The sequence below is a fragment of the Hesperophylax consimilis genome, chromosome 20 (assembly GCF_061612785.1).
Source record: "Hesperophylax consimilis isolate HC1 chromosome 20, BYU_Hcon_1.0, whole genome shotgun sequence".
Taxonomy (NCBI): domain Eukaryota; kingdom Metazoa; phylum Arthropoda; class Insecta; order Trichoptera; family Limnephilidae; genus Hesperophylax; species Hesperophylax consimilis.
Window position 1 is genome coordinate 19,417,588 of NC_142855.1, and position 14,567 is coordinate 19,432,154.

Here is a 14,567-nt window from a genome sequence, read left to right on the forward strand (position 1 = left end):
GGGCTAAAATAGGCGTTTTAAACCATGGTAATCGGGAACATAAATTTCAATATCGCTAAGACATAACATAGTATCAAGATCAAAGAATTATCGTTGCTTGGGCATTTAGTGGGTTAAAACCGGTTTAGTAAAAGATATAAGGGAAAATTATTACGCAAAATATATTATTTAAAGTTACCGGATTCATTTATATGAGTAATTCTACCAGAAAGGTTGGGTAATCCCTACAATAGAAGGTTAACAAATTAATAGGTTAATTTATTAACCTATTCATCGAGTCAACAAATAGTTAACAAATAAAAATCAACCCATAAAAACCACATTTTTTTAACTTTTATTAATGGCTGCATTAAAAAATATATATTTTTTAAATGGTTTAACTGAGGATTTAACCTTCCTCCCCAAGAACTGACTGAGTGAGCTACTTAATCCCCCGCATACCTAATTTCTATCAATTTTTAACAAGTTTCTTGCTCTCTAAGTTTTTAAATTCCAAAAAAATATATGTTATGCCGAAACGTTAATTATATAAAATTCCCTCGATAGAAAAATATCGCAAAGAAAGATCCGAAAATTAATAAAAACAGGTTTTGTTCCGTTATTTAATATATTATAGGCACAGTGTATCTTTAAATGCAACTAAAGCATTTGTTGAGAGATTTATGCTGTATTTCAAACGAGTCGTGTTTTATTAAATATTTTCCCCATTTTGGCTCAATTATTATCGGTTTTTAATATTAGCGCGCTCCCTCTAACATTCTTATTTACATATCTCCCTTTCAAACCTTCTTTGAACGCTTACTGGGCCTTAAGCCAAACCCTAATTGGATGGTACAGAGATTTATTTCATATAATAGCTCTACCTCGCCACGCGTTGCTGGGGCTTAGTTTGTCTGTGTAGATAGAGAAGCAATAGCGCGTGTTGGTTTTAGGTCTAACAGATAGCGCTGTTCTTAAAAAAAACATGTTTTTGCCTGTCACAGGTGACAAATTTCTAATATGAGCAAATAAAAACACACGCGTATTCGAATGCAACGTTATGACAAAATTTCAAAGCAAAGGACGGGTTGTTTCGGAGAATTTGAACAATTCATCAAATTTCAACGTTCATTTTCGGGTTCTGTGAAAGACTTATTCAAGTTCTATTTTTATATCATTGTAGGCTAGTTGCTTGACAAAACTGAAATAAAAACAGAACTTGAAAAAATCTTTCACAGAACTTGAAAATGAACGTTGAAATTTGATGAATTGTTCAGATTCTCCGAAACAACCCGTCCTAACATTTTAATTTACGGGATAGATAAATCTGCTGTCGGATAGATAAATTAACTGCTGTCATTTTTTTATTATTTCAGATTACTGCGTGTGGCGTGAGTGCTACCAAAAGTGGATAGAATGCATTGTCATCAACAACGAGTATATCTGTCGTGTTTCAGTTCGGATACGAAGGAGAGAAAGTTCTGGGAAGGAAAATGAATGAGGGGTGGGTGTGAATCTAGGGATCAGCAGTGTGTCCAGGAGTGACGGACGTGTGAATCCATGCCTCCAGCTGCGGTGCAAAATGATGTGTCGAGATAGACAAGATGAAGAGGTTAAAGGGTATCCCTAAATCAGCTTCTCAGAGCTGGTGGGGAAGACCTGAACACACCACACCTTCTTAAGTCACCAAACGTAGAGAACCACTTAGAGTGACTATGACAGAGGTGCTGGTTATTCCATAAGGTGGCGGTACCAATGCCCAGTCAGTTAAAATGTATCCGAAGAGATTGAAACAACAAATCTGCATACATAAGCATTTGTGGGGAAATCATCATTCTTACGCCCCACAGATGCAAGGCGATCGATCGGATGATATTGATAGTGGTCAAAGATATTAGAAGAACAATATCTTTGATAGTGGTCCTGTTACTCAAAAACGATACTCAACACGACTCGAGATCTCAATATCATATCACATATGCAGCGCCACTCATTTCATGTACGCCTGCCACAAAAAATTAGATCATCGATAAATCGGGAAATCTAAAGAAGGGTTATTGAAGTGAGGATAATCAACCGAGAAAGCTGTGTCATGTCTGTCCTTCAAGACTAACATGCAAGACTGCATACATATGTGACATTATTTGTCCGAAGAGTGAGTGCCTTCAATGCAGCAATCCTGTTCGCAAAGACTGTTTGTAACTGCCTGAAAGTACCTATTTAGATGACTTGTGGTTTTTTTAAAACGGCTGTTCATTCCTGCTTTTTAAATATTTAAAAAAAATTATTTAGCCATAAGAAAAAATGTTTTTGTAGATGTTTTCTAGAGTTTAATTATAATTTGTGAATATTTTTTTATTTAAAAGAGGATATACCTAGTTGACGTAAAGTTGCCGTGAGCACTTAGGCCATAGGCTCATTTTACTTCATTGTTTTAACTGTAATTCGGTCCCTTTTATAAAGTTCACAAGAGTTGTCATTGGATATGTGGCTATGTCTTATAATTCTACGATGTGTCTTCCCAGGTATCTTAACCTAGTTCCCAACATAGAGATTGGTGTTGTAAATAAAAATCTTTCATCTGTTATTGTAACGGTCATAATTAATAGTAAATGTCTAAACCTTTTTATTTTATTAAACTAAAGATTTATAGACATCACGTGAGAGTGAAAATTTATGGAGAAATACAGGAAAATTACTGTCATTCGATTTTAGGCTAAAGTGAACTGTAAGAACTCACGTCGGTACTAATGTAACTCGAATAGAACGTCGGTATTTAGAAGTTAACAATAGTTTATTTTATATGTCATATAAGATGGCTGCCAGGCAATTTCCCCTCACGACTTCAATGTAATTTATACGAAAATGCGCTAACGTAACGTATTGTTCAAAAACGCCCCACAATATATTTCAGTACCTAACCAGAATAATGCAATTTAAATATAATATTAATTTCCTGGCAACTTCCACTTGTCACTTTGACAGCCGGGCCCTGTTCGTAAACAAAATCGCTATTATTTATGTAATGAATTCATAATTTATAATTTTTACATTACGTAACCGCCATGACATCGACCAATAGTGGCGTCCATTGGTCCATTCCTCAATTCGCTTTCTTCGACCACGTTAGACTGATAAGGTATGACGTGCACCACCATATTGTCATTCAAATACATATGTCATAACAATATAAATTAATAGAACTTGTCAAGTTTAAATCGCCAGAGTTTTTGTGACTTGAATTTTGAATCTGATAAACAAAGCAGTGAGTGATATTTAATTGGTAAATATACAGAAAATAATAACACGGTTAATATGCACTTAGGTAAACTTGTCCAAGAAACAACACATGATTTAAAATTAAATATTTAATGGAAACAAACAATTTAACTTGCCAGTTAAAGTAGCACATGCAGAAAATATGTGTTTGGGGTTTATTTTGGGTTATTTTAATAATTTGTGCTTATTTCCTAACCTTCAAACTTAACTTTGAGAAAAATGGAACTGTAAATAGTTAATTTTTGTAGTAATTAAGTTGAAACCAAGTGATATTTATATATTTTTTGGGTATTACGCGTGCAGCGGAATTCGACAAGATTATCCGCACTTTTAATAGAATTGTGTATTAGTTAGACAATAATGAGAAGTATTTCAGTTTCCGAAAATTGAAAATAATATATTTTAGTAGTTATTTCGTAAAAAATGGTAATTTGACATCCATTCTTCACCCATATTTTGACAAATTAAACCCAAACTGACAACGTAAGAACGTATTTTAAGGTCATAGGTTCATATTCAGACTGAATGCTGTAGAAATGAGATCCCTGAGGCGTATGTGCGTAAAACCATGTATGATTGTGTGAGGAATGTGTAGATCCGCAAAGAGCGCAAGGCTGATGTTAGCGTAATGAGTAAGATTAAGAAAGGGAGTGTAAGGAGAATATATGATGCAAATGTAAATGGTAGCAGAAGTCGGGGACGCCCGAGGAAGACATGGCACGATCAAGTGAATCAGATACTTTAGTCGGGTCATTTCAAGAGTCAGAATAATAGAAGAGTATTTATGAATGTGAAAGAGGCAATGAGTGTGTGGTGTGACCAAGTTGTTTGGCGGTCCGTCCTCTCTGCCTACCCCTGCGGATAACGGAAAGGCCGGAGACGGTTTACACATAGTTCCTGTGAGCACTTAGGCCATAGGCCCATTGTGCCATCTCCCATTTTACCTCATTCCTTTAACAACAACCCAGTCCCTTTAATAAAGTTCCCCAGGGTTGTCATTGGGTATGTGGCTATGTCTTCTGGTTCTACTGTATGTCTCCCCAGGTATCTGCACCTAGTTCCCACCAGGGCAGGACATTGGCACCATAGGTGAATTGGAGTCTCTTCATCCTCTTGGTGTTTTCCACTCCCAATATCTGCATGTGTCTCCTGAGATGGCAGTGTCCTGTTAGTAGTCCTACCAGTTCTCTCAGCGGGTTTCTGTCCATATCGAGTAGTTTCTTGGTTCGTCTAGGGTCTGGTCCTTTCATGAGTGCTTTGGATTGTCTCGTTCCAGGCGCCCTCTCCCATTCTTTGCGGTGCTGGGATTTGACCCACCTATCAATATGTAATTACTCCTACGGCCGGCTCGGATTCTGCAAGTGGTGCTGTCGCCCCTTTCCTTGCTAGTTCGTCAGCCAATGTTAAGTTAGTTAGGTTCATTTTTTGGTTTAAATAAGAGAAGAAAAAACTAACCTTAAAACTTTGACATCGATAACAATGGTAAAGTAAAAATCGGTTATAATTTTAACGAAATATGTTAAGTCAGTTACTGATAGATTAGGTAATATATATTTTTAGTAGTCAGTATCGTATTATTTATTAACAGGATCTCAATTTGCTTTGTTATTTACTATAAGAATCATATGTAAAAGCCAAAAGGCGTTCATTATATGTAAATAAGTAATGCAATTTGTGTTATTTTCTAGATTCCACCATCACCAAAATGCACCGAGTATTTGTCTATGGAACCCTGAAGACAGAAGAACCAAATCACTACTGGCTTCAGAGCAAAGACAATGGCTACTCCAAACTCCTCGGTAAAGCTGTTACCACGGAGAAATACCCCCTTATCATCGGCACCAAATTCAACATACCTTTCCTCTTATACGCTCCTGGCTGCGGGAACATTATCAACGGTATGATTTCCTTTCTTTTTCATACAGAGCAAGAATATATAGCATCCATGCCGTGCGTCTGCGCGGAGGTTTGTACACAAGCACACGTACCGACATTTCGTAAACTCGTCGGCAATGTTGTTCGCACTCACGTCGTCAAGACATTAAAAGTGGCGTCACTTCCGTCAGACATTCTGTAACAATGTGTGTGCTTTATATAAAAGTTAGGAACAAAACAGTCATCAAAGAATGCGAAGATATAAATGACAGTTACTGCAATTGTTTAGTTGTGTGTGACGCGGGTCTCGTGATTTCAGTAGCCATGTGTACGGACTGTGTGCTACATGTTGTTTGCGATGTGAGTGCACGATATGAATATCGAATACTTGCGAATCTCTGTGGAAGAAGGGCCTTGCTCGAAGCCAGAGGTAGCGGGTTCAAATCCCAGCGTACCGTTTGTTTTATTTAAAAATCTCCGGCACACTCCTGGTAGACCACTCACTATTCAAAACAGAAAAGCTGCTTCAAATGGCATTGGTCGTGTTTGCTGACCTGGTCTGAGTAGTCTGGTACTTCCCCACCTTTTTCTTCCCATCTCCTTACCCTCCCCACAACCTTCAGATACCCTTCAGATAACTTTTTTTTAATTATCGTAATGGTTCATGACGATTGTTATTATTATCTATTGTTTGAAGCTAAAGACATGGGAGGACCGTTAATGTAAATTGCTTGTGTTTGCAGGTGAGATCTATGAAGTAGACCGGCCCATGTTGGACAAGCTGGACGAACTGGAGGGACACCCTGATTACTATGTACGAGAGTTGGACAAGTTCATTTTGAAAAATGGGTACGTCATATTATAAAACTGTCTGTGTCTCGCTTACTGCCATAGTTACAAATATGAACTAAACGGTGTTAGAAAGAGAAAACACCAAGCTTTATATTCAAATCTAGAAGTTAACCACAGAATAATTAAAATGTACACCACTTTGAAACCAAATGTTCCGACAGCAATTTAAGAAAAAATAATTCATTTTTTAGTAATTATTTTTATATAAAATGATAAAAAAGTCAGTTTATATGAAAAAATGTAAGAAAAAAAAACATTCAAAAACAGTTTTTAGTTTTCGGATTCATCAGAAATATCACATTTATGGTCAATACGCCAGAGGCATGTTTTTAATTTATTTTGGGGTATTGTGCCTTTGCGTTGCGTTACCTCTTTCTTTGGCCAACGTTTTGGACCGCATAACAGTATCCATTATCAGGGCAAATGTGTACATTAAATTACTGTAATGCTGTCCTAAACGAAAGGAGGTAGTGCAACATGGCATAAAACCCCAAAAATCCATCACTATAATTGGTAACTCGAGTTTTCGTTTATAAAAAGCCTATAGATATTACATGGGATAAATAAACTTTTCTAGAAATAAATGTCGATATATTATACAATATACAGGGTGTCTAGATAAAGTGTCTGGATAAAGCGCACTAACTTAGAGAGGTGATTATACATGATAGTAGAAATAAAAATAAAAAAACTTTTTTAGTAATTACATCTTTTTTCCCATACTATTTTTCAATGGAAGAATATTTATTTTCACATACAAACAATTCAAATTTTTTAATTAAAAACTTAAAACGATGGAATTTAGAAAAAAGTTATTTATCTTTTATCCCCAAGAAGTTAGTGTACCTTACCCCCGGACACCCTGTATATTTAGCAAAACCTAACTGCTTTAAAAAAAACATTATCTGATAGCGAAATCTCTGTACAACGTGAAATAAAAAATTGATAAGATAATGTATTATATATTGATGTGTCAAACAAATAAAATCACTCCACAAATCAAATATGTATTTCGAACTGTTTCGTCACTGTGCGGACCTATGAACGAGTAGGTAACAATCACTGAACAGAAAATTCCTAGAAGCTGAAGAGTTAAACTTTCTATAAAAAAATATCTGGATTTCACAGACAGCCTGGAGGGCGATTCTCGTTCTTTTAGCCTTAAGCTAAACGATAGCATTCGTCAACGACTGCTATCGTTTAGAAGTGTGTCGTTCCGCTCATTTTTCGGACTCGAATCAGAGTCCGGACTCATTCTAAAGGACTCGATTCATTGGATTCGCTCCGACTCCTTCGAATCAAGGCGACCAAACCGCTCCGCCGGACTCATACTACAAAACTAATCAAGCGAGTCCGGCGGAACGGTTTGAGTCGGAACGTTTGAAATGAGTCCGGCGGACTCAAACTAGAAACCGTTCCGCCGGACTCATCTTGATTCGATTGAGGTTCGAGTCCTGTGGACTTGAATTTGAATCAGCTGGATTCGCAGAACCCGGTGGAACGTCACAATGAGTGTCACGAAATAATAATTTTGTGTATCCTGTTATCTGTAAAGCTAGCTAGACTTGTCAGTTTTTTCGTAAATTTACGACTTCTAGCCAATGGGCATATTGGATTTTCAAATGCAATATGCCCATTGGCTAGAAGTCGTAAATTTACGAAAAAACTTACAAGTCTAAATCTAGCCTTATACCTACTTCGCAACTCGCGATTTTCGAAAGGTAAAGAATTAGTTACACATATTATTATTAACTACAGGAAGGATACTTAAAAATACAAAATTTGCCAGATTAAAAAGGTCAAATTTAAAAAAAAAATCTATTTAAAAAAACCGAAATTTTCATAAAAAGTTAAAATTTTCAAAAAAATCAAAATTTTCAAAAAAGTCAAAAATTTAAAAAAAAAATCAAATGTTCTAAAAAATTCGAATTACCCAAAAAAGGCAAATTTTCAAAAAAAATATTATTTTCAAAAGTTTAAAAAAATTACCAATTTAAAAAAAATCAAATAAGTAGGTTTATTTAATAATTTGTTTATTTGCTTCACTCAATTCGTGAGGTACCCACCTTTCAAGCTTTTTCACATTCCCAATTTGCTTCAAGTGAATTAAAAGCAGTTTTATCACTAACACCGCAACCTGCAGCTTACTCGGACAATTACAATATATATAATCTACAAATTTAATTAAGGAATATTAAAACATCGTACGTTGGAAGTGGAACCACCACCATTGAAACTTTTTATTACGTCCTTTAATTTTTTTATGATGATACAAAAGGTCCATTTACCCAACAAAAAACCTAACCTACACAAAATTCATATTACTGCTTATGAACATCATCTGAGATTCCGCAAATTTGCCCTATGCAGACCAACAAAAAGAAAAAGCAATGCTTGTTGCTATCTTTTGACTAAGACTTACTAAACTTTCTTTTTGAAAAATATTTTCGTCAACCAGTGCAGATCAACAATCCAAACACAGTTCGGTTCGAGGTGCGAGTTTCGAGCGAGAGGCGAGAGCGAGAGGTGAGAGTTGAGAGCGAGAGGTGAGAGTGAGTCCGGACTCGATCCATTTTATTTTGCGGACTCGGATCGATTCAAACGCCTTCGGACTCGGACTCATTTGATTCGCTCCGGCCGGAACGACACACTTCTACTATCGTTTGCGAAAGATAGCAGTCCGTCGCTTGTAACATCTTTTCTTAACTATTAAGCGATTCTCGTTCTTCTGATAGCCTTACAAGTTCGATTTTGGAGAGACCTAGTAAAAAATCCTAAAGAAGCGTGGTTAAGAGCATCTACGAAATTGTTAAGAGATTATTGAAAACACAAATTGGTGAAATATAATTAAGTGACGCAAGGTTTCTAACTAAAACTTAAAAAAACAAATACTTTGTATATTAATTCATTTTAATAACTGCTTATTTCATTTATGAATGACATAAATAAGCCATTTATCGAAGATTCACGTTTTGTGAAAAGGTACTTACCTCGCTGGATAGTAATGACTTTGTTACAGATTCACCACTTCTAAAGTGACGTTTGCTGTCGATTCTAATGCCGCTAACTGTCACCCAATTAACTTGACAAAATTGTTTAAAATGAGGTAAGCAAATGCTTAAAAAGTGAGACAGTTATTGTATTATTATCCTTCTTCTACATCATTGTTTTTAAAACCTAAGAATAGTGTGTAACTTATTGTTATTTATGTAGAAATCCTCAATGGTATATGTAGTTTATTGTAAATTAAATCACTTTTATCTGGCTTTCGACATGTTACGTACTTTACAAACATCGCAATTACCTTATTCAATTCATTTAATAGCATCATTGTGCCACAAACAAGTCACTAATCATGTTTACAGTCAATACTTACGATGATATTAAGTTTTCTCTTGTTAAAACTACGCAAATATTGCTAATTGTCAAAACGTCACACTTAAATGAAGCAAATTCTCCGCGAATGCTAGCGTTCGGCTGGCGAAAGACAGGTCGAGGGGTACCCTTCGCAGAAGGCTATAAGTTTTGGCGCGCAATCGAAAATCTAAGGATTCCATCTGTCATCGAGAGAACCGGAATCGCTTCATACGAATAATCCGAGAAAAATCGTTAATTTGAATGAAAGGACGATTTTAGTGTCGTTAAGTAGAACGAGAATCGCCCTTCAGGTACATTAATGTATCCATTCTGCAAGACATATCAAGTGAGATAATTAGATAAAATTAATTTTATTTAATTTATTTAAAAGCGGAAACGGTTTAAGGATGGTTCCCATTAGTACTCAGGCCTCGGGCCCATCATGCTATCTTCCATTTCACCTCATTCCTTTGACAGTAACCCGGTGCCTTTGATAAAGTTCACCAGGGTTGTCATTGGATATTTGGCTGTGCCTCCTGGTTCCATAACGTGTCTTCACAGGTATCTGAGCCTCGTTCCCATAGGGCGGGACATTGGCACCATAGCTGAATTGGAGTCTCTTAAAATTTACTGCATCTATTGGTGTTTTTCACTCCCAACAGCTGCAAGTGTCTCCTGAGATGGAAGTCTCCCGTTAGTGGTCCTACCAGTTCCTCAGTGAGTGCACTGTCCATATTAGTGCCGGGTTCGTCTAGGGTCTAGTCCGTTAAGAGTACTTTGAATTATCTCATTCCGGGTGCCCTCTCCTAGAGGCGGCTTATGACTGATATTGCCATCAGTGCCAATGAATCCATTCCAGATGCATTGGATTACACAACTTTGTGCAAAATACACTTGCCTTCAAGGCGCTTCGTGCACGCGTCGATAGTGCATGTGATGAGGTATATATCTGCACTACTCCAACACGTAACTTACCACAAGGAGCGTAATCTGTCTCGTTCATGTCACCGTTTCGGTGGGCCAAACTGTATCGATACCGCCCGATGCTGTCCCCATGTAGTATGGTAAAACAGGCACGTTTGCGCTTGCGCGGGAGTCTTGTACTGGAAGATGGCTCATATTATGACTGGAGCGTACTTTCGTATAGTTATGACTTTGGCACAGATGTCGTTGTAAGTTATGTGAAGACTGAAGATAAGCAGTGCAATGCACAAATGCATATACCAACGAACCACCTCAACATTATCCCATTTCTTCCAGTGCCGGAATTCGAGCCACCTTTCAATATGACGTCACCTCATTTGCACAAAGTTCTATCTGACAATTTTTTTTTAAATGATCTATTACCAAAATAATTTTCACAGCCATCTGTGTTGTATTTCTGTAGATACTTGAATGATGAAGTTTTCATTTATTTTACAAGGTTCTAACATCACTTTGAACCCTTTGCAATCGCGATTTGGTTTGTATCTGACAGTTGATGGTTGTTACGAGATGCAGTGTCGTTCGTCACTTTGATTTGACAGGGTTCTAACTTCGCCTTACCATATTCTGAGGCGTCAGTGTTTACGAAGACGAATTCTCATAATCTATTTAAAAATTTCCGATTTTTTTGAGGTTCAATCTTGTGTAAGGTTTTTCAGTTTAACATATTGTAAAGGAGAATATTTGAATGTGACGTATCCCTATCTTGAAATAGCATTAGGGAAATGTAGTTAGAACCTTATGAAATTAATTTGTATGCCCAAGCTGGTTGCATATGGTTCTATCTGCGAGCACCTTAACCTATTGATGGCGGACCAGGTTTGCGAGGCAATGACAACCCAGGCTGTCTCTCGGTGGGGTCCTGTATGAGATGGGCATTTCCCTCATTGGCCGTTTGTCACTCAAGTTTCCACCTATCTTTTGGAGTGAGAGGTAAGCGGAGGAGCTTCTCTCCTTCCGCCTAGAAGGGCTTTCGGGACTGCGGCATGCCGGGTGGGAGACGATATCTTCGTGCAAAGGTATTGCGCTTTTTTGCAGCGCCTTCTTGTATTCCCTCAGGGTTGCAATTTCTCGCCTGATGTTTGGCGGGGTTATGTTTCCAAGTACTGGGAGCCAAGGGAGAGGAGTAGATTTTAAAGTCCCTCTGATGGTTCGCATTGTGGCATTAAGCTGAACGTCTACCATGGAAGTGTGGGCGCTTCTAGCCCATACTGGAGCACAGTATTCAGCCGTTGAGAAAACCAGGGCAATGGATGCTGTTTTGAACGTGTTTGGCGTCGCATCCCCAGCTAGTTCCAACTTGCCTCAATTCCTTTAAGTCCTGGTACCCAGATCAGGGTTATGCTATTGGCAGTAGCAAGTTACGCTCCGGATATGTTCAGGAATTGCTAATAAACCGTATATATTTATTTATTTTATTACAGGGAGGGCAGTGAGACACAGGTGGAATGTTGGATCTACTTCCTGAAGACTTTCCCGGCAGAGGTGCTCAACAAACGGCTGTACTCTTCGTACACTTCCTCAGGGGACCACAACCAGCCGTACATTGAAAGGTCTCAACGCGGCACATTCACCGCCTCTGATATTCGTAACTTCCTATATGGGACATAACATTTTCAATTTGGAAGACGGTTAGGGGTACCACTGCCCTGGGAACTATTCATTGGATAATCAACACCTCCTCGTGGGTGACCCTAAGTGGGTGACTTATCACGGGTGCCCAGGCTGATGGGGTGAGGTGTGTCCAGGTCTTAACCACTCAGAACATTAGAACGTCAAAAGACGTAAATATGATAATAGCGGTCAAGACATTAGAACGTCTTTTCACGTAAACGCGCGAGATTTTACAAAAATCGATTTATTTCCACCACTAGTATACGGATTGCCATGATTTAAAAAACAGAGTATCGATAATGAATAACGCTACGCGTCTGTATTCAAGAATATCTATGGAACGTAGAGGTGCATTATCTAAGCCGATTGGATCTGTCATCTTGTTCGTTCATAATTTATTGCGTTTCTAAATAATTTATTAAAAATATTTTAGTTTGGACGGTTAATATTTTGAGGTGACTAATAGTTTTTAATTATATTTCTTCAATATATAAAGTGTTATTTCTTTATGATACTCAGAAAAAAGTACATTTTTCACAGCTTTGAAATAATGGTCAGCGATATTTACATATTTTTGACGTTTTCATAAAATGTATATTTAGAAACGCAAATATTTACGTATTACAACACAATGCGATAGTTGCTTTCATAATCTTTCCAAAACATTTTTTAGAATGAGGCTACGTTTCCCAAAACGTGAGTTATGAAGCTTTTAGCAAAACTCGTAAATAACACAAAAATTATCACATTTTGACAGTTCTCAAAGGAACGCATAGTAAACAAATGTCTTTGTCTGAGAGGTTAACGGCGGGACCAACTACATGGCTGGTCGGAACGGGAGAAACTAGAGAAGGGATATCCTTCGACATCTCCATCCGGACTCGGCTTGCACGGCAGTGGTAGGGATGTACAACCGTCACTCCTGGACACACTGACCCTCAGATTCCTACACACACCTCACACCTCTTCCTTCACACAACATTCCCAAACATAAAGGCACAGAGAATAATTATTTTTCTCAGTTAGTATAAAAAATATATCTAAATTAGCTAATTCACGGATATCAACTAGCTCTTAAAAAGATATTGGTATCTCTTTAATCTCAACGATCAAATTACCAACAGAACAATGCTTTAGAAAAAAGATTACCTTTTTGAAAATTTAATGTTGATAAGGTTGTTACCCTCAGTATCGCCCTGGTGAAAAGCGCCCTTTAGAATCGAAACTGATCAGATCTGAACAGTCTGTTACTTCCCAACCTTCATCTCTCTCATTTTATTCCCCGCTCCACTCCCTTCAACCTTCAACACACAATTCCAATAGGCGATGCAATAATGCTTCTGATTCCAGGTAGTTGAGTTTATTTAGGCGTGTTTAGTGACTAAATCTGAATGGTCAGGCACCTCCCAACATAGCTTTCCCATCCCCACCCTCTTCAGCCTCACAACACGCCCCCAATCAGGGATGCCATAGTCCCATAGGCTGCGGGCAGTTGGAATCTTCTACGGTATTCACATAATATAAAAAAAATCGTAAAAAACTTTTTTTTTTTTTTAATAAGTTGTAATTTTTTTTCAGTTATAATGAATCCACCATTGAAGACCTGCGTAATATATAAAGTACTACGACAAAACATTGATAATAATAATTACCGACCAATTTAACGTCATTACGCCAAGAATTTGTGATACTATCTTAGTCTTTAGCAAACACTGAACAGAAAACTTACAGAAGTGTGATTATATACCTCATTGAAAGCATAATGACAATGCAAATCTACAGAATAATACATTTCACCAACAACTAGGATACAACGAAACCTGTTTGACTGATTCACCGAAATAAGGGCAAATTGACCTTACATTTATGCCCATAACACACGTCTATTGTTTACCTCTTCAGTGTTGGCAATAATAATTATAATTCTAACACCAATCTTGCCTTATAAATTAATTTTTAAATATCTGTTTTCATAATAATTAAAAATGTTTATAGTAATTTTATAAATTTGTACTTTTATAAATTAAATTATTCTATTTTTATTATCAAGTGTTTTTATTTTTCAATGACATCACAAACACATATCCACTCGACGATTGTTGTCATATTATGTAAACCAATTTTTTTTTTTTTTAATGATAAACCAATGTTTATAAAACAAGGTTTTTATGCATAGCACAAAGGATAACAAATTATTATAAACATCAATTACTCGCCAGGCAAGTAATTTGTTATCCTTTTTGCTATGCATAAAAACCTTGTCTTATAAACATTAGTTTATCATTAAAAAATAATAATATTTGACAAGTCGAAAATATTTCAGCAACAAATGTAGATATAATATGTCTCGACGCCATCTAGTGGAAAATTCAGCACTAACAAAGCCTTTCCTACAAAAATAAATTTAGTTGTAATTGATGCTTATAATAATTTGTTATATTATACCAAGTTTTTAAAATCATTTTGAGCGATCGCTTGCCATAATTTGCCAAATGTATAGAACCTAAAAATGTGGGATAGGCGGCGAAATCTTGGTGAATTCATTGGCTTTTAACCGCAGTAATCACTTTCATCTATTTCCATATTAATATTTTGAGGAATGTATTAATTAGATTTATTTATTTATT

The 14,567-nt window shown here is 36.8% G+C and overlaps 1 protein-coding gene across 4 annotated transcripts; it reads left to right on the forward strand.

Moving 5' to 3' along the window:
* Positions 1–2,968: 2,968 nt before the first annotated feature.
* LOC149414278 (putative gamma-glutamylcyclotransferase CG2811) lies at positions 2,969–13,985 on the forward strand. Of its 4 annotated transcripts, XM_089644300.1 has the most exons (5): positions 2,969–3,262; positions 4,947–5,156; positions 5,877–5,982; positions 11,751–11,879; positions 13,519–13,985. In XM_089644300.1, exons 2-5 carry the CDS (start codon positions 4,964–4,966, stop codon positions 13,556–13,558), a joined length of 468 nt encoding a protein of 155 aa, XP_089500426.1. In that variant the 5' UTR covers positions 2,969–3,262; positions 4,947–4,963; the 3' UTR covers positions 13,559–13,985. The 4 variants fall into 4 exon arrangements, with proteins under 4 accessions (XP_089500426.1, XP_089500423.1, XP_089500425.1 ...); XM_089644297.1 differs by lacking the exon at positions 13,519–13,985 and having other exon boundaries at positions 11,751–13,465; XM_089644299.1 differs by lacking the exon at positions 13,519–13,985 and having other exon boundaries at positions 2,969–3,244; positions 11,751–13,465.
* Positions 13,986–14,567: the final 582 nt, after the last annotated feature.

What these genes read in the sequence shown, in the direction of transcription:
- LOC149414278 (XM_089644297.1), top strand. Translation starts at nt 4,964, where the DNA reads ATGCACCGAGTATTTGTCTATGGAACCCTGAAGACAGAAGAACCAAAT. An exon ending in CTGCGGGAACATTATCAACG is followed by an intron (nt 5,157 to 5,876) that starts GTATGATTTCCT and finishes TTGTGTTTGCAG; the next exon opens with GTGAGATCTATGAAGTAGAC. An exon ending in AAGTTCATTTTGAAAAATGG is followed by an intron (nt 5,983 to 11,750) that starts GTACGTCATATT and finishes ATTTTATTACAG; the next exon opens with GGAGGGCAGTGAGACACAGG.